The 19,517-nt window shown below is 45.2% G+C and overlaps 1 protein-coding gene across 1 annotated transcript in view; it reads left to right on the top strand.

Moving 5' to 3' along the window:
* Nucleotides 1-485: 485 nt before the first annotated feature.
* LOC115593249 (ephrin-A5b-like) overlaps nt 486-19,517 on the top strand; it is an 86,252-nt gene continuing 67,220 nt past the window's right edge. The window contains exon 1 of the mRNA XM_030436733.1: nt 486-1,409. Coding sequence (XP_030292593.1) covers nt 1,285-1,409 — 125 coding nt within the window. The 5' untranslated portion in view covers nt 486-1,284. The remainder of the gene's footprint in view (nt 1,410-19,517) is intronic.

Raw genomic sequence — 19,517 nt, 5'->3', positions numbered from 1 at the left:
GCGCGGATACCCCCCAAGGAGGAGGGACATTGTTTTTGTAAGCGAGACGCCCGTCATTCAAAATCCGAGCCAATGAGACCGAGAGCAGCCGTGAAACTGTACACTGCAAGAAATGTCGGGCTGCTCCCTGAGTTCCCCCCCCGCGGATGAACTTGATGGTGACAGCTCCTCCGTGTGGTTTGTGCACTTACTGAAACGGTTAGTATCGCTTATTTCGGAGTGGACTGGTCTGCTTTGGAGAGATTCTTTCTTTTTTTTCTTCTTCTGCAACCTGCGAAGACGTGACGCGTCAAAAAGTGGAAACGGAGCAGAGCTGATCATTTGCGCCGCTCCTTCATTTAACGTGACAGCAGCAACAACGCACCCCCAGAAGATTCAACAGTCCCCGCTGCTGAACTGCACAGGCGACCATTTTTTGCAGCGTGCCCCGGCTGGCACAGTAGGAGGGAGGGAGTGAGAGAGAGGGGGATTTGAAGGGGGGTGGAGGTTTGGAGGAGGGGGGCTGGTCCGGGAGAGCATGGCCGCAGGAGCCACAGCGCTGCTGACTTGGTTTGGTTCCTCCACATCGATAAGAGCGCTTCTCGTGCCGCTCGTCAGGGGACATTTAACCCGGAGATTGTGTGCGTTTACGCGCGGCGGAGAGGTTAGATTTACTGCGTGTGCTGTTGTTGTTGTTGCGCAGGGCAGCTGCGGGGATCAGCCGGAGCTGAAGCTGCTGGTTTGAGTCTTTTTTTTTTTTTTTTTTTTTCCTTCCCGAGGAGAGACCCCAGAGCTGGAGAGATTGACGGCACAGGGACTGTGTTCCTGCCCTTTATATCTTCGCATCTTGGAACATCAACTCTCTGTTTTTTTTTATCTTTATTCCACTGCGCACGCAGCAGCGTTGGCTCCTCTCTGGGAAATTCAACGCGAGTTGGGGAAACTGTTCGCGGAGTTGAGCCGGGGGAAGACTGCTCGTGTCTCAAGCAGATATCTAGTGGATTTTCACCTACTTTGAGCAGAACCGTCTCTCAGTCAAGCGAGTGAAGAGCGAGCGTTTGGTGCAAAGTCATTGATCTGACTGTCAAAGCGCGGACTGAACAAGACGAGAGGAGACGGACATTTGCGCTTGAACTGTATCAGAGACACAGAGGAGCGAGCGACATCTGTGCGGGAATAAAAAGCCCAAAGTGGACTCTCACCCTGTCTCATTCAACTACAGCCACATCCACCAGAACCTCTGAACCTGAACCGGAGGGAGGACTGTAATCAGTTTGGCTTCATCGGAGTTCCAGAGCAAACAGTATGCCGCAGGTGGAAATGATCCTCTTCCTCATCCTCATCATTGGGATGTGTGTGTACGGCCAGGACCCGGCGTCCAAGGTGGTGTCCGACCGCTATGCAGTCTACTGGAACAGGACCAACCCGAGGTGAGTAACCCGCCTTCCCCGCTCCGGCTCTCTCGCAGGGACGCACCGGCACGCAGGGCTTCCTCCGCCCGCAGCAGGCGGCGGGCTACACCCTGACGCTGCCCGGTTGAAGCTGCACTCTGCCCGGCTTACAGTAGTTCAGTGACTGGATGTTCAATGCGGGTGTTCAGTCTTTACACTGTGATCCCAGTCTGAGGCATCACACGCGCGAAAATGCAAAGTAAATCACTTTTTTCCCCCACAAAACCTCATTTAATATATCCACAATTTAAAAACAAACCTGTTCTGACATCACTTGTAACAACGACTATCATGATGTGACATTTTATTTCAATTACCAACATGATGAACTCCTCTCCGGCACACACACACACACACACACACACGCTTTGATACATGGAGCAGTTTCTAGTTTCAGCCTTGACTACGACCTTTATTTGCTGTCTTCGCTGATGGATCGTTGTTGTGATTACAGTTTGATAATCCTCCACATCTGAATCATCTCTGTAGCCAACCCGTGCGCACCGAGCAGCATCAATCATCCCTGGCAGAGGGACAACAAAGCATTTTCACACAGGCTGTGCGCTATTACGCACCATTACGCGCTATTACGCATTAATGCTCGGTGTTTGCTCCGCGCCCGGGTCGAAAAAATGCAAACACACGAGGAGTAATACGAGCGCTGCCTGGAGAAATGTGTTCGCCTCCGCCGAGGTAACGCTGAGTGTGTAGTCTGCCGCTATCGATTGGAATTGACAGATTTGTTTTTTTTGTGCCAAACGGAGACGCACCCTTTGAGACCGCGAGACTTGTTCGTGGAGCTAAGAGTTTATATGATTTATTATTCATCCGAGTATCAAAGTCACACGCTGCTTTGCTCAGAAAAGTGCAGATGAAGTCGTGCTGGGTGCAGCTGAAAACTTAAAAGTTGCTTCCTGGGTTTTAATTAGCGCAAGTTTGACCAAAAGGCCTTTTTTTTTTTTTTTTCCACATGAGCACAGAATATTCGAGCTGGAGCTACAAAGTGACATTTCTCTTCCTTAACACCCTCCTGTGTGTGTGTGTCTGTCAGGGCGCCTCCCTCCGTGACTCAGTGTGCCTCACTCCTGGCACTGATATAATGAGTGTGTGACACTTTGTTTTAGTAGGACAGGACTACTTTCACCTCTGGTCTGGTATTGGCTGGCAACGGTTTCGGCGTGAGTCAAAGAAAATATTATATCAACATTTGCTCGGGGACGAGAAACTGGTTTGCTGGGCTTCAGAGGAGCTGAGCTGACGAGACGCTCGTGATACAAATGCAAATGTGATGGTGGCATCAAAGGGCCGCTGGAGTTCCTGCTCCGCTAACTGACAGATATCTGATAACAGCTTTCTGTCCCACTCACAGGCTGCAGGTTGTTTTTGTGTGTGTGTGTGTGTGTGTGTGTGTGTGTGTGTGTGTGTGTGTTTTGCTTCTCTTGGCCTGCAAACAGTTCCCAAGTCTGGTTTCTTGGTTGCCATGCTCCCCCGTCCAAGTGTCCCCCGCCTTCCACCCTCCCTGCGCCCCCCCCTCCCGGCCCACGCTGGGGCAGACAATAAGGGGGTACACAGGGGTATTTCAGCCGCGGCCAAGGCACAGCGTGATGCTCCGTCTTGTGAGAGATCCACACATGCTGAGGTCACACACTTGGTAGTAACCAGGCGAGTTGCGGGTTAAGCAGCACAGAGGAGACCGTTGTCAGGGTCAAAACCGGGGCAGTACCGCCGGCCATGGGGCCCGGTGACGGCCCCGGCACGGCACCCCGCCTGGGCTTTGTCTCTGCAGAATGGGGGCTAAATAAATGAGTAACTCTAAATGACTGTCTCCTTTTCTCATTCATGACTTTAATCTAAACCTGACCCGGGCTGTATAATGTAAGAGAGGGCTGTACTTAAAGCCCGGGGGCCCCCTGACCCTCAGCAGAACCCTACAGTATTCCACACGAGCTCGCGGGCCCCGGATCCCTGCTGTTTAATGTAACCATGCTCGGTATTGGAGCTCTGGGAACCTGCTGCGGTACAGTCCCAACTTCCAGATGAGCTTTCTTGCCCCCCTCCTCTGCCTCCTCTGCTGCATATTTGACCAAAGTGGGGAAAAATGGCATCCGGAGCAGCAGTCCATACTCAGCCATTCATGAAATCCCCCTACAGGAGCAGTGGAATTGAAATGGGAAGTGAGTCGTGAAGAATGGAAATGCGATGACATTTTCATGTTTTCCTATTGTTTCAAAAAGGGCCGAGAGGAGGCTGCCTGTAATTTAGATAAACGCACGTCGGTGTTTGCTTCGCTTTCATCTCGGGGGAAACATCTTCCCGGTGCTGATGCTTGTTGCTGATTAGGCTCAGAAGAGCAGGGCTCTGAGCGGTGGAGGGAGGAGGGATTTACGGCCCAGAGGACGGTTCAGCCTCGCCTGGAGTTTGCAAAGCTCCCACAGTGACAGCGAGTAGCCGCGCTCGTATAAGCTACTTAATGAAATTAAATGTAACTCCAGTATCAGGGAGCCTTGTTCCAGGGAAACGACCAAACGCAACTGATGTTACGACTCTCAGTTGGTTCAGATCATCGCACCATTTTGGTCCTCGTCAGTCAGACAGCACTTCGGTGGGTGTCGAGGCTGCGGCGAATTGTTTTGCATTGTTCTCTCTGCTCAGAGTCGGTCCCTTAGTCTGGGGAGGATGTGTGCACGAACCCTGCACATAGCGAGGTTCGGAAAGTCTGGGAATGCTCCTAATTTGGACATAACATGAGAAAATGAAAGGATTTCACAAAAGTACTGTTGCGACTCCTTTTAGTTGTCGACCCGGGGTGGATTCAGACAGGCGGGGAATGAAGAGGCATGTGTAGCGGCGGCACCACAATTCCCTTTTCATGTAGACAGGTATTAATAGCAGTGTCTCCAGGTTTATAAGCTGTAAGTACTTGGTTCCACTCGGATTTATTGGCGTTAATAAATTATTGCTTAATGTTTTGAGAGGCCAGTTGTCAAAACAACCCTTTTGTTGCCAAGTTGTGATGGAGTGGACCTCCTCAACGGACAAGTGCACCGCCTGCCGTCTGTGAGAGCGCTGCAGAACCAGCACACCAGACCCGTTTATTAACATATTATTGACATTTACAAGCGCGGCGCTGATGCGGTATTGCAGTGGATGAACCCTTACCGATGATTTAAACGGATTTTTTCTGCATGTTGGAAAAAATACAAACGTAGCAGATACGGTGTAGTTTCAGATGTGGTGATGAATGAGTAATGAAGGCTGATGTGTGAACGCCGTCCCCCGTCGCACTGACAGGGCACTATTAGCAGGATAATCAGGTTAACAAGTTGTAACAAATGATTGATAAATAATTCACAAATGCTTTGTAGGTGAAAGGTTGCGGAAGCGCTAGCTAGATGCTAATGGCTCATGTAGCATTCATAGCTGATTTATTAACCACCATTCACCATCACTTACAATTGATAAACCCTTTATAAAGGAAGTCTGATTGGAACATAAGAATGAAATGGTAGTTAATAAATGTGTTTTAGTACGGGCTCAATCCCAAGTAGTTGCTTTTTACAGATCTTAAGTGTTAATAACTGAGTAATAATCATTAATAAAACATTAGTTACAACCTATGAACCCCTTTATAAAGGAAGCCTTGTCAGAAAGTGTTAAAAAGCAGTTAATAGATTGGTTTTAGTACAGACTCAATCCTGAGCATTAGCTTGTTAAAGATCTGTTTAGCATTAACAATAACGCGATAATAATTATTAAAGCATAGAAAGCATTTGTAATGAAAACCTTGTTAGAAAGTAAATATTGAAAAGTAGTTCAAGGTATGAAAAAATGTATTAAAAGTATGTACACTGAGTACACCTGAGTAAAAGGCTGATTAAGATTTGTTAGGTATTAACAACTGGTGTATTAATTAGTAATTAACCATTAGTTACAACTTTTAAACCTTTATAACGGAAAGTCAGCGCGAAAAAGTAGTTAATGAATGGATTCAAATCCGGACACAATCTTCAGTAATGTGAAGTATTAACAGCTGATTTCATAATTATTTATAAAACATTAGTTACAAATTATAAACTCAGTATAAAGTATGCCTGACTAGATTAGACAGATTAAAGAGAAACCAAAAACATGACCAGTAAGTGATATTAACACGTGCATTATCCGTCGTTAAAGTCAGTAATTGCATCTGATAAAACATTATTAAGGTCATGAGTTACAGCTTATAAATCGTGTGCAGCTTATGCTTCATGAGAAAGTGGCACCGGGACACAAACATCCCGGCAAAGACGAGAAGTCGAAAGCCAGAAAATAAAAAGCCGGCGTGGAAAAGCTCGTGTAAGAAAAATGAGTCACAGATGTTCCCTGTCAGCTTCGCCGTCTGTGTCGGTAACCAATGATGGAATAAAGTGTATGAGTGGGGTATTTACTGCCGCTCTGACAAGGAGCTATTAGCGAATTCCCTGCTCACCAGCTATTTAGCTGCTTCATTAAAACCCACCCGGGTCCATATGGTCCGCACGCAGGCGTTGCCGTGGCCCAAGGTGTTTATTTGTTGCTGATAGGTGGGATCAACGGAGAATCAGGGCCGAGTTCCGTCCCTAATCTCTCAAGCTGTTTGTGTCTCGGACGCCATGGAAACTGATACCCCTCGCCATCAAAGAACCTCATTGGGTGGGACTAACGACCTGACAGCTGGGGAGAGAGGGATTCCAGTGTTCAGGGAGAGCACTGTCACCCCGGGGGCTTCCTTTAATCCCTGATAATGTCCATCCAAAGCCTTTCCCCAGCAGATGCAACATATTTCTCCTTAAGACAATCAAAGAATGGCTTCAGTGTTGGGTGGAGGTGCGGTTATCGCCCTCTGATGATGAAAACGCTCTTTTCCCTCTCGGTTTACGGACACACGTGATTGTTTTTTGGTGGAGGCAATGCATCAGAAGTGGGAGTTCGCTCCTCGACTCGACACTTTGCGCACTTTCTCATAGCGGAATGACCTCCGCTATTTGCTTTTCTTGCGTCGCTCTCCTTTTAATCTCCACTTAAAGAAACAATGCTCCATTTTTCACTCGGTGGCGAGCCGATGTTGTGATAGTTTCCCAGTGGCATTGTGAGTTGCCCTGTTTGCATTGTTCCCAGTGTTTACCCTTGCTTTCCCCTCTCAGCCTTTTCCCGGCTCCCTGCCGCTCGGTTCCGCTTGGATTAAAAAACGGACACAAAAAGGCAACCACGTCCAAATATTGACTGGGTCTCAGGACCGCGGCCCTCTCCCAGCGGCGGCACAGAGCGCCTGAAAGGCCGCCATTGTTCCGCTCGTACTCAGCGGCCCATAGCCGGCTTTTTAGCTGTGCAGAGACAGGCTGAGGGGAAGGAGGAGACGGGAGAGGTGGCCGTGGAGAGTGTGCATAAGTGATCTGAGGTGGGGTGGGGGTGGGGGTGGGGGTTATAGCTGGAGGGACAGCACAGTTTCGGGGGTGAGAGAAACTTCCGCATTAGAGGCCAGAGGCTGCGGCGGGGGGGACCGGCGTCCAGGCCGCGGAGTCCTGGGGTGGGGTCAGAACCCGTGTTTCCACCCCGAGGAAGTGTCAATCTCAAAAGGCATCAAAGAGAGCTGACTGAATGTGATTTCCTGTCGGGAGGGTTCAGAAGCTATCAATAAAGTGAGGATAAGAGGCTCCTTATCTGAGGTTTACCTTCCATTTTATTACAAAGCTCAGGAGCATTAAGCCTCCTCGCAAGCACGTCAGGCTCTCGGCGCATGAAATGAAAGAGCGTCACATCTCAGATAGGAAATCTCCCCCTCCGTATTCACTTTCTCAGATCGCGTCAGGCCTGCGACCGCTCGGCGCACTTGAGTCGGTTGCATCCTACGAAATGGACTTAATAGGACTGAACCTTCAGGTCAATTAAGCTGTGAGTTTCATACGCCGAGCTTTGCGCGGAGGGGGAACAGTTGTCCCGCGGAGGCGCCCGTCATTCCTCGTGCTCTCTGTGACCCCGCCTGCAGAGAGAAGCTGCCCCGGCCCTCCCTTTTACGCTGTGTCTAATAAGGCGAGGCCCTCAGGCTGCCAGGGCCTGATTGACAGGAACTAGTGACGAGGGGTTACTAATAAGTGTGGAGGCTTTATTGGTTTACGGCAAGACTTCTCGCAAGCTCTGGCTCAGCGAATACACTAATCATGTCTGCATTGCAAGCTGAGGAAAATCTTTCCTTAACAATTTTTTTTCTTTATATTTTATATTTTTTCCCTAAAAAAGGGAGAAAATCAACCCCCGCACCACACCACAGTTAATTCAGATTCCAACAGATGTCGACTCGTTTCAAGAGTTTTTCTAGAATGTAGTGCCTGTGCGTTGAGAAAAATAAGGTAAATTACTGAACACAAAGCACCAAAAATCACCGCTGAGTTTAAAAAATGGAACTTAACTTCAAACCCGCGTTTCATTACATCGCACCTCGTTTCAAGAGTCTTTTAAAACTCAGTGTCAGGGTCTTGGAAGAAGGCAGGATCATCTAAACTGCCCCAGCAGAGTCAAGAAAAGCTGCACTCGAATGTAGAAATGATGCTCAGTACAATTTGTGAAGAAATCTTCCGGCGTGAAGCGATATTATTTCAGTTAGATTCCGATAGAGGTCGACTTGCTACAAGAATTTTTCCAGAGTCGATCGTCCTGAAACGTGAGAAAAAAAATTGCTGCAGTGGAATCGAGAAAAATCTCAAGCTTCACGCTGGAAAATTCTGCTGCTGAGAAAATCTGCCCGTGCAGCACAGCAACACACAGCAGCCTGCGATGGAAATGCAAATCAAAGTGCTTCAAGAACCCTCTGGAACAGACTGTCCTCTTGTTTTAGAACACTGAAATACGTTAAAATAAGAAATATCTTCTTGCACAGCGTGGTATCATTTCAGACTCTAGAAGTGGGTGTTCGGATGTTGAAAGAAGTCAGATTTAGGTAAATCGTAGCACCAGAATTCCTTTTTGTTTCGGAAAATAACGAACACTGTCCCGAGAATCCTTCTAAAATTACTATTGTCCTGACAGAAGACAGAATGAGGTCAGCTGTGGCCCTAGAACCGCGAAAAATCCCGACTCGAATCAAGAAAATTTGAGAAACAATCCGACCCCGCAGCATGGACTCTCAAACCTTTCTTCGTAAAAAAATCTACCTGTTTTGAAACAATTGTTAGTACTGATATGAGTGTTAGGGTCTTGAAAGAAGACAGAAAAAGTCACATTTCTGAACTGGGATCAAGAAAAATCACCCTTAAATCTCGAAAATAACGCTCATTAGTGAAAGTATTTGCTCATGCGGCACAGTGACGCCAGCCTGTTTGAAATATTCATCAGCCTGTTTCAGGACTCTTGAGTCGGATCATTTTAGCCTGTTTCTGTCCGCTCGTTTCAGAATGATCTTTTGCTAGAATCGGCGTCAGCAACCGAAAAGAAGCGAGGGCAAGCGCAGAATGATTTTTTTTCATCTAGAAAACCTAAAGAAAAGCTACGTATGCATGACTATTCTAACCTGTTTTGATACAACAAGGAACTTATTTCTAACAGAATAAGGGAAGTCAACACTTGAATCTAGAGAATTAAGCTTTACTTCGTATCTCAACCTGTTTTCATTACAAATCAACTTGTTTAGATATATTTAGAGCTAGTGTCAGTGTCTTGGAGAGAATGCGCCACGTCACAGCATCAGGAGACGTAAATGCACCAATTATGTGTACCACAGGTGAAGGAGTCGAATTCCAATATAAATCAACTTGAAGAATTTCCTAGATTTGATTCTGAGTATGTTGACAGCAGATGCAGTACGATTATACGCTAAACATGTGGGTGGACCAGCGCTGGAAACACATACAAAATACTATTTCTCTCCTGTTAGATTTGTCTTGTCTTGTCTAAGAAAAAATATACGTATTTTGAATGACTGGACAGAAGACAACGGTGGCTCGATGAGCTCCGCTGTGCTGGGATCAGATGCTGTGCGAGCCGGCCCCTCCTGTGTTTGATATGCGCGACAGTCAATGGATTAGCGGGGGGGGACTCTCCGGGCCTAATCTCGCAGTCTCACTCCGCTGCACAGAGGTTCACTTTTCTGCCGTTTTAATCTCGCCGGGGCTTTTTTCTTGTGTGTGCTGTTTAAATGTGAGTGGTGAAATGGCATCCCCTGTGTCTTTGTAGGCACCGGTGAGGGTATTAGCAAAGAGGCTCTCAGGGGCTTAAGAGGTCAGACCTCCCTTTGTGTGGAGACACAAAACACTTCCTGTGGGACCCTTCACCCCTCTCTGTTCTTCCCTCAGAAAGCCAGGCCCTGCCTGACCATTCACATTAATCAGCCTTAGCTCCTAATGACTGCAGTAAAGCTTCTCAAAACTGCTTCCAAAAAGAACCTAAAGAGCCACTAAGCTGCTAACAGACCAGCGAGACTGCTGCTGTTTGTGGCGCGTCACACAGAAGTAAGAGTGCGTGAGCGGCCGGCGGTTCGTGCTCGCCTCAACACCCAGAAATCGCAAAAGTTTGTGAAGTTTGTCGAGACTTGCAGTGTTAAACCAGAGTCCAGCGAAGGAACTCTGCAGCTGCTTCACGTTTGAATGTGCGCGCTGTTAAAAATCTGCATCTTAACAAGACTTTTTTTGTCTTTTATTGAACCATAAAAGTCTTACATTCTCTCTTTCTTTCTTTTTTTCTCCACAGCGCTCTGAAAATATCTCAACCTCTTTTCCAAAACAAGCGGCCTTGTTTCAAGCGCTCTCCCCGGTCGTGAGACGTTTTTTCCCGTAGTTATTTCTCTGGCCTCGTCCTCATCGCGTCCTCCAACCGGAGAGTTCTTGAAATAAGCCGATTTGTACTGGAAACAAGATGGAATAAAGTTCATGGAGGCTTTCTGCTCTGTAATAATAGTGAGATTTCTGCAGTGTAGGAGTTAGAGGTGCACGTAGAGTCCATCCTTCAAAGTAGAGCAAATAAAAAGATTGAACAGCCCGGAGTGAGAGCAGCGCTGGCTCTCACAGGTTCAGATCATTTCGAAGCAGCTCACTCTCTCGAAAAGTGTTTGTGAAGTTTAACTTAGGACTGAAGAACCGTGTGTGGTTTTGACTCGTTAGCTGTGGTGTCAGCAGTTTTATTACCCGGCGCTGTGATCCTGACAGGGAGGGCCCGCCGTCTCTTCTGGTTTCGGACGAACGGAGCTAACGAGGAAATTGGCACGCGGGCAGATGGAAATCACACACGATCACAGCTGAAACCTAAATTGGCTTGTAACGTACGCTTGATAAAAAGCAAATGTGATCATTTTGACAGCGCGGGGGCCAAACCTCCGACTAAATGTTTCTGGAACTATATGTGGGTCAGCGCGGCTTTGGAGCGAGGCCCGAAGACAAAAAAAAAAAAAGTATGCGCGCCTCCTCGTCAGGGCGATGTTTCCTGATCCTAAATGGCTGCTGACTCTTGGCTTTTTGTGTATCTTGGAAGAAATTAGACAAAGCTGAAGTGTGAGAGGATTACTTTTCCAGTCGAGGTTTGGGAATCGTGTGCGATTCGCGGGGAACTGAAGCTCCTCGCAGCGGGCCCACGTAGGACGGCCAGTTTTTCACTCGGCCCCCGGAGACAAACCAAAACATCTCTCGACGAGGCAAAGTATGCTTTTTGTGGGAGACGCCGCTGCCGTCTAATTGCTTTTGTTTCTCCGGGTTCGGATGTCTCATGTAATCATCTGGGTATGAGGGTTTGTGTCATGGCGGTGCTTTCGGTCCCACAACAGAGGGGAAGTTTTCGGTTGTTTGGCCGTTTTTTTCCCCTCCCCCCCGACTCCCGCGGCGGAAAAAAAAGGACAAATGTTATTTATCTGCGTGTGAAGAGCAGTTGTTGTTTCGTGAACTTGGTGTGACTTTGCGGGACCCTTCGTGTGGCTCCCCGGTCCGCCGAGACTCAAAGTGTTTCCTCCTGCTGGATTCCAGCACACTCGGTGCTTTGGGAGGCATGAAATATTAAAAAAGCCGTTTGTGATCTCACGATAGAGCCCGGACAAACCTTCACACGCAACCAGGAGAAATCCAGGTCAGGACCGCCATGACTTTAATAGCGGGGTCGACATTGCGTCGGCTGTTCTTTCTCCTTTTCACAAACTCTTTCCTGGCCCGCGTTTTGCTCTGCTGATGAATGACTGCGATTAAATTGTTGTTGGTATTTTATCATCGCGCGAGTCGAGTGGCGGGGTCATTAATTGAAATCTCAGACCGCCAGGGTCTGTGCACTTTCCATGGACGTGGCTGACTTCTCCCTCCGCTTCGCCCTTTTTTCTCTGTGGTGTGTGGCGGAGCGCGGAGCTCAGGCAGCCATTTTCCAAAGTCGACTCCATTTTGATTTAAGGAACAAAAAGTAGGTTACCAATCCCGGGGATGTCACTGGAGCATTTTTTTTTTCCCTTTCTGATCCTAACACTCCAACAGCTGCAAAGAAAGAAAAAAAGAAAAAAGAAAAAAACTCCTTCTCATGAAGCCATTTATGTCTGGAAAACAGTCCACGCATGTCCCTTTTGTCCGTTATCGAATTCCTCAAGACTGATTTTTTCCGACTTGAAGGATTTTATGACACTTTTCCTGATTCCGGTGCAGTGAAACACTTTACTCTCTTCACGTTCAAAAAAACGATGCACTCTTTTAAATGATACCGTGACGTTTTTATTGAATTTTACCGGAATAAAGTTGAAATGTGCTTTCTGCGCTGATACTTTTTTTACTAGTATGAATTCAATTTGTGGTTTCAGGACTCACTTGTAGCTGGAAATCATGTGATTTTGCTGCAGAAGTGATTGAACTTTGCGGGCACTTAACGCTCACTCCAGCATTCTCATTCTCCTCAACATTCTCTGTACAAGTACACTGCAAAAAAAAAAAAAATCCACTTCTGCAAACATTCAGAACATTCAGTTTTATTGCATCAAGGAAAAAAAAAAATCTGACAAAATGACTTGATGACAGGATCTCATGAGAGTATCCAGTAAATCAGGCCTCTGCGGGGCACAGTGCCGTCCTGAAACCGGCCGGGAAGAGTCGATGTGAGCCATCAAACTTCACATATTCAAGTTCAGAGGTTAATGAGACACCTGCTGTGCTGTGTTTGTCTCTCCTAGCTTTGATTGAAGCCACCCAGTTCTGTCTTAGCTGATGTTTGAGATATGACACTCTTAACATTGTTTTTTATTGTGAGCAACGTGACAAATTTAACTTGGATGAGAAAAAAAGGTAGGATTTGGTGATCCGGGACAAAGGTTGAACGCCTCTGTTGGCTTGTTGTCGTCCACCTTGCAGCCTGATTGACCCACTAACTCGATGATGACAGAATGATGCTGTTTGTTTATGCACAGACCCGCTGGTGTGTGCGGGCACGTTGGCGCTCATATCACTGGCTGCGGCAGCAGCACGGTGGGAACGCGCGGGCAGACGCTGCGAGCGCTCGCGCCGATGATCCCCTTTTATGTCTTGGCTCCATCAGGGCCCTGAGTTATTCTAGTGCATAATTGATGGAGGAGTTAGAATAGCAGAAGTAATGCGATGAGAGGGTGCAGCCAAGCGGAGCGAGGGATCGCGTGCGTGGGGCTGCAAACATTGCAGGGGACGAGAGGAGGGCATCTGGCGTAACAGGTCCCAGCGCTGAGTCGACACAGAATATGTCACCGCCCCCCAGCCAATCCCTGCTCTCCCCTTCCCCACCAATCAGACGTCTCCACTTGAGCGGAGTACTACGCTCTCGTGAATCGGAGACTCTCCGGTTATCAGAGCTCTTGTCGGCTTCTGCTCCTTCTCATTTGTGGCAATAAAGCTTCAAGTTGATTCTGATGTATAATTGAGATAATTGCATTTTACTGGCGCTTCCACTTTGGCTGCAGAGGAATGCCGTGAAGGACCTCGGGGTAGTTTATTCCCCTCCGAAAGCATTCTTTTGTCCCCGTGGCGGACTCTGAAGTCGACTTTGCGGTATCAGCAGTGACAAGGCGGATATCACACCTAGACGAGCACCTACAAAGACGAACTAATGGCCCAACAAGCCCGTATTGTCTGCCGAACAAAAGGGACGAGGTCACAGATAACCTGCCCCGTCCTGCTTCAAAGAGACTCATGAACTCTGAGGGGACAAATAAAAATCAGGAGAGGAGGCGGGTGTCACCCTGCAACCTCGCCCAGAGTTCCAATGCGATTTCACGTCAAAGTCATGAAAGAAAATGGCTGAAAGTAAAGGTGCTCTGTGTAGTTTAAGAAACAAAATTAAAACTAAAAAAGCATAATATTTACGATATCGATGAGGTGATAATGCACACTCGCACACACGCATTCTGTCACTGAATAAACAAGCCGTCCTTGAAGGAGAATAAGGTCACCGGAACACTGTTTGAAGCTAGAAAAGGCGGCAGGGTCCGCCACATGTAAACAGAGTAAGTCAGAATGAAACAGTGCTGTCCTTTAAGGTCGGTTTGTTTTGTTCAGTTTATTCAGCCATGATTTTTCTCTTCTTATTAAAATGTCTTCTACAAATTACACAGTGCACCTTTAATGTTGACGGGGAAACAAAAAAAAAATAATCACGAAAAATGTTCGATCACTGCAAAAAATTAAGATTCGAGAGGTTCTGCCTGAGAGGTAAAAGAATATAAGAAAATTAGACACAAAAAATAATAAGAAACAGAAATTGCTACTTAGTTAGTACTTAACGTGAATAGGTATTATTTTTATTGTATTATTTACTCTACCAAATAAATCTCATTTGATTTTTTTATTTGATCACTTTTCAGTAGTAATAATTTGTTCAAATTTACAACAGAGTGATTTAGAAAAAAAAAAAAAGAAAAGCAAATAAATAAATAAGGGCCACTTTAAGAAGTCTTTTAATCTCATACTGATCCTTTAAAATCCCACAAACAGAAGAAAAACCGCCAGCAGCGGCGAGACAAAAGCACTTAAACACAAATGGAAGTTAAGAAAAGGCCTCTTTAATCTAGAAAATGCCTAAAACATGTTCATTTGTCCTGGAAAAGTGAAATAATTTTCGCTCATTAGCAGATTATTTTCACTTGCCCCTCAGAAAATGAAGTTTGGAATTAAAATAAATTGGAAAAACATTTTTAGATTTTTGTTGCTCTGTAATAACCGCACATTCAAACACGTGTGCTGAAATAATTCATTCAGTCTGTTATTGCACAGACCGTATGACTCCTACATACAGTGTTTGTTGTCTATCAGTTTTATATGCTGTGTCTTAAGATGCAAAAAAAATGAAGGTTGGAGCCGGCTAATGGGAATTTATTGTAATTTCACGGGCAGTGAAAGTGTTCTTTTAATTATCCGGCGTCCGGGGTAATTAAGACAGTAAGTTGTGCAGAGTTTTGTGTGTGTGGCGGTGCAGACAGTAGCCGCGGCCTGAAGTCGGCTCTGAGGCACGGACCTGTCCAGCGGAGCACTTAGAGGCCAGTGGACCGGGACTGTGCCTATTAAGATCATAAAATCACGCTCATAAAGATGTTTTATTTGTTTCCTGAGTGTGCCGGCTGCTTAGGTTTCCATCAGAAGTTTTAATGGCTCCGTGCTCATATTTCTGTCTCTGGATGGAGGTGACTATTAAGTTTTAGTGGACTTTTGTAAGTAGCAGAAGCCTGGTCACCAAAAGTTCACTAATTATTGTTTTTTTCTTTTTCGTTATTGGACTTTTATGTTTGCTTTTTAACTGCAGCGTGGGGCTTCAGAAGGAATATCTCTGTTCTATAGGCTGATTTTGTGGTGTAACAATCTCAACATCCCAGGAAAAACACATTTGAATGCAATAAGAATGTATTTCAGTTTCTGTTTAAAGGGGCCCTACGTAGTTTTACGAGAAGAAATTCAACCTCAGAATTGGATTTATATTCAATACTTATATTATACAATATTATACAGTTATAATTTGTACTTTTATTTATACTATTATTATTTTCCAAAAGTGAATAAACAAGCTGTTCTCAGAGGAACATAAGGTCCCAGAACACTGTTTGAAGCTAGAAAGGTGGCAGGGTCCGCCACATGTAAAGCAAGTAAAAGAGTATAGATTGTGTTGTCCTTTAAGGTCAGCTTGTTTAGTCAGTTTATTCAGTCACAAAAACAAAGCGTATGTATATTTAGTTTGTTTAGGTATAAAAAAAAATAATCAGTCAGTGAAGATCTTTATCTTCTAATTAAAATTTCTTCCCCAAAACTACGTAGTGCACCTTTAAGCATTTGAATCGTCGATGTTAAGTAAATCCCACAAAAATCAGAGTTTCAGCAATATAATCAGATTATTTTTGTATTTTTGCATCTATGCGGATAATCTATTATTATTTATATATTATGGCTTATAGTCAATTCTTTAATCATATTATTATTATTTAAATTGGTTTATAACCATTTTCTTAAATACAAAAATGGTTTGTTTAATAGCAAATTTAAATGTAATTTCAAATTCAAATGACATTTTTTTAACATTGTAATTTTAGGTCCTGCTGTTCTTTGGAAGTAAAATGTACACCACATGCAAAATATTTCTTTATTCATCACAAATGTATTCATATACAGTATCCAGTACAAATATGCCTGTATTGTTTGTATATGCTAGAATATTGCTAGAATATGTGGTATTTTCAGTGTGTAGCACGACGTTACAGTTGAACTTAGCTCAGCCCACAGTGAACAGGACCTAGCATATCCTGTCCAAGCAGCATTTCCACTGTAAGAAATATTACAAAATGAAAAATCACTTAAAATGTACGGATTTTATATCTGTTGTAATTTTATTTACTAATGTTCAATTTTTCAATGGGATTTTTGCCGTCGTCACCATAGTTCTTTAGAATTAATCTGATATTAAGCCTTGTGACTGCTGTTACTAAAAAAAACTGAAAAAAAAAATCTTTTCAAAGGCGAGCTGGTCTTTGCGGGGCTCAACCTCGCTTTGATGCAGCCATGTGTCGCTGGCGCTGGGTCCCACTTCTGTCACTTTGCCTCAGTTTCAGTTATTTGAACCTGTCTGATTATAGGCCGGAATGAAAGGGAAGAATTGATCGAAGAAGAAGAAGAAAAAAAAAAAAAGAAAAAAGAAAACGGGCCTGAGAGTGCGGATGCTGAAGTCCTGTGACTGCTCCTGTGGGTCACATGGTCCCTTCCAGAAGTAGCGCTGGTGAGGTCTAGACACGCGATACACAGGGGGGTTAGAGAAACACGCCGGGTAAGACGTCACACACATTTACCATCCACCAAGCCACTCCTGTATGGAGGCAGGCCCGCTCTAAATTTTGCCCAGCAACCCAGCAGTGTAGTGGGAGATGTGGTGCTATGGTGCAGCACCACTGCTTGACATGCTGTTTGACTTTCCCAATCACAAGTCACATTATTTTCTGATTGTTTTTAAAGCCCAGCGAAGACCCTGCGCGGGTTTCAACTTTGTGTTGAGGCGATTAAAACGGTTCTAATCACTATTCCTGTTGAATTAAGAGTTTGAGGAGCGACTCTGGAGGGCGAAGCACCAGCTGAGAGGTCCATTTTTTTTTTACATTTGGTGATATCACGTCCTTTGGAGCCCGAAATTTTAAAATTAGGTTACAAATCCTTCACACTACAGTGAAAATGGATAAATATGCTAATTTCCCCCATCACCCCACCCAAAGAAAAAACCCCAAAATCAGGGGTGTGTCCTCTTGGAAAGTCACCAATCAGGATTAACCCATTGCCCCGCGGCAGCCAATGAGCCGCGGAGCAGCTGTGCGTTCATTGGCCCGCTGAGCGCAGATAACCAAAACTGTGCCAGATACACCAGGGTAGAAATAACCCAGAATTCCTGTTGCCTGAAGGGAGCAAAGCTCTTAATGTAGCATGTTGAAGTCATGCTGCAGCAGCCTGCTGCTTTCTGGGGGATGTAAAGTGAAATGCCAACAACTATCTGAATAAATCACTATCTGCATCGTATCTATTCTTTGTGGCAAGGACACACATATACACACACGCGTGCATACACACGCGCGCACACGCACGCTGTTGCAGAGGCGGCCACTGTATAAATGTTAGAAGGTTACAGGGAGCTGAGTTTGCTTTCTCTTTCATGCTTCTTCATGCTTGCTCATTATCTCTTCCAGTGTGTATCATGTCTCTCTATCTTTCCTTTCAAGGAAGCTCAGGCCTTTTAGCCCCAGAAGCTACTCACATACAACTACATACTAAACCTAGCTTGTTAACTATACATTCACTGATTTTGTTTAAGTAGAGCCCCTAGTGTCCCACCCCCCGCAAATTTAAATATTTGTGATCATCCTCAAATTTTTTACAGCACCACAAAATCCCAAACTTACTTCATCAAGCTAGTATTCAGATCCCCAAGCTGTGTCATTTTTAATGTCATATGCAGTTTTTATGTCGTCCCCACACTTTGCCGAAATACCCAGTTCTCACAAATCCCCCGAATTTGACGGAAATGCTCCTAAAGTTTTATATTTGGAATGCTCCCAAAGCACCCAACATCCACAACGTGTCTTAGGAAACCCCCGAAATTGTAACCTATAACACATTTGCTATAGGGCCCACAACACAGTCTTGGCATTATCCCAAATGATGTGACAGCGCATGCAAAAAATCCTCAAATTTGGTTGTAGAGTCACACAAATGTGCTATTTCAGATGATTGCAAAATGTTTCACAGTGTCAGAATCCGACGTAACGTTTGGTTTAGCTGCCCGAAAATTGTTATAATTACAAAAAGTCTACAAAATGATACTATAGTTCATGCAAATCACCTACATTTGGTGCAGTGTCCTTAAAACTTACCATTTGTGGTAACTGCCGAAATGCTTTACCACAGATTGTGTCCTCACGTTTGTAATTGGGCTTACTTTTTTTTCTTGTAAATTTGATCTAGTGCGCCTGAAATGTGTTTTTTTGTAAGCGGACTGCATTCATGTAGCGCCTCTCTAGTCTTAGCGACCACTCAAAGAGCTTAACAACACAAGTCAGCGTTCACCCACTCACACACACACACACACACACACATTCATACACCGGTTACAGAGGATAGCAAATTTATGATAATCCCAATTTTTTATGGTGTCAGAATACCAAATTTGGTGAAGCAGCTGCCAAATTTGTGTTATTATTATAACAGAATTTCTCAGGTCAGGGCACATAAACAGTCTCTTTTGCCAGGACCAAAAAATACGTTTTAATGCACCAGATCTCGTTTAAATTATTTGTGATACAAAATTTGACCAAAACGCCACAACATTTGGTGTAGAATGCAAAATTTATACTGGAAGGGCCAATTTTTTTTTGTGTTGAAAATATGTATTAATCTTAGGCTCGAACATACTGGAGCAATCCAAAATGTGTTTATAAAATCTCTTTAACAGCACTGGATAACAGCAGCATTTAAGAGAACGCCCTCAAAATGGGTCGTATCGCCCGGAAATGACAAAATGTCTGCCAGATGGAGCGGAATTAAATAGTTTGCATTTCATATAATTAGCTCAAAATAGGTAATCAATGACGAGCAGGTAACAGAGAATCCAGAAACACTTTCCCCCACAATCAGGGCCCCCTTTGTGGCCGCGGCGCCCTGAGCTGCTAACCCCGGCGTCCAGATGTTTTTCATCCAGATGCAGACTCCTGCTGCTCTGATATCAGATATGAGGAGGGCGATTAAAGCCCCTCAGACGTTCAACTCTTTGTTCTGCACGCTAAAAAAAAACATCCACCTTCGCTCCCGAACCACTCAGCTGACTCCCTCGCTCTCCGCCAGCTCTGAGGTGAAGTCACTTCCTTCCATGTGTGCGGCACGCAACCGCCGAGGTCGACGTCTTCTGCCCTGGCCTCGTGGGGACACGAGCTGATCAGCCTCCAGACGACACGGGCACTTTTAGTCTGTTTCTGTCCGTTTTTTTTCACATCCCCCTTTGAAGGAAATAGTTTTGGTTGTGTTCCCTCGCATTAAAAAGGGTTTCACATGCTGCACAGATGAACGTCGGCGTACTGGGGACTTTAATTTGGCGGTGCGCTCTGTGGGTGCAGACACACGTTTAATCTGCTGTGGAAAATGAGTC

This window comes from Sparus aurata, chromosome 12, assembly GCF_900880675.1.
Source record: "Sparus aurata chromosome 12, fSpaAur1.1, whole genome shotgun sequence".
NCBI classification, from domain to species: domain Eukaryota; kingdom Metazoa; phylum Chordata; class Actinopteri; order Spariformes; family Sparidae; genus Sparus; species Sparus aurata.
The sequence above is the reverse complement of the archived record's forward strand: the minus strand, read 5'-3'. Positions and strand labels throughout refer to the sequence as shown.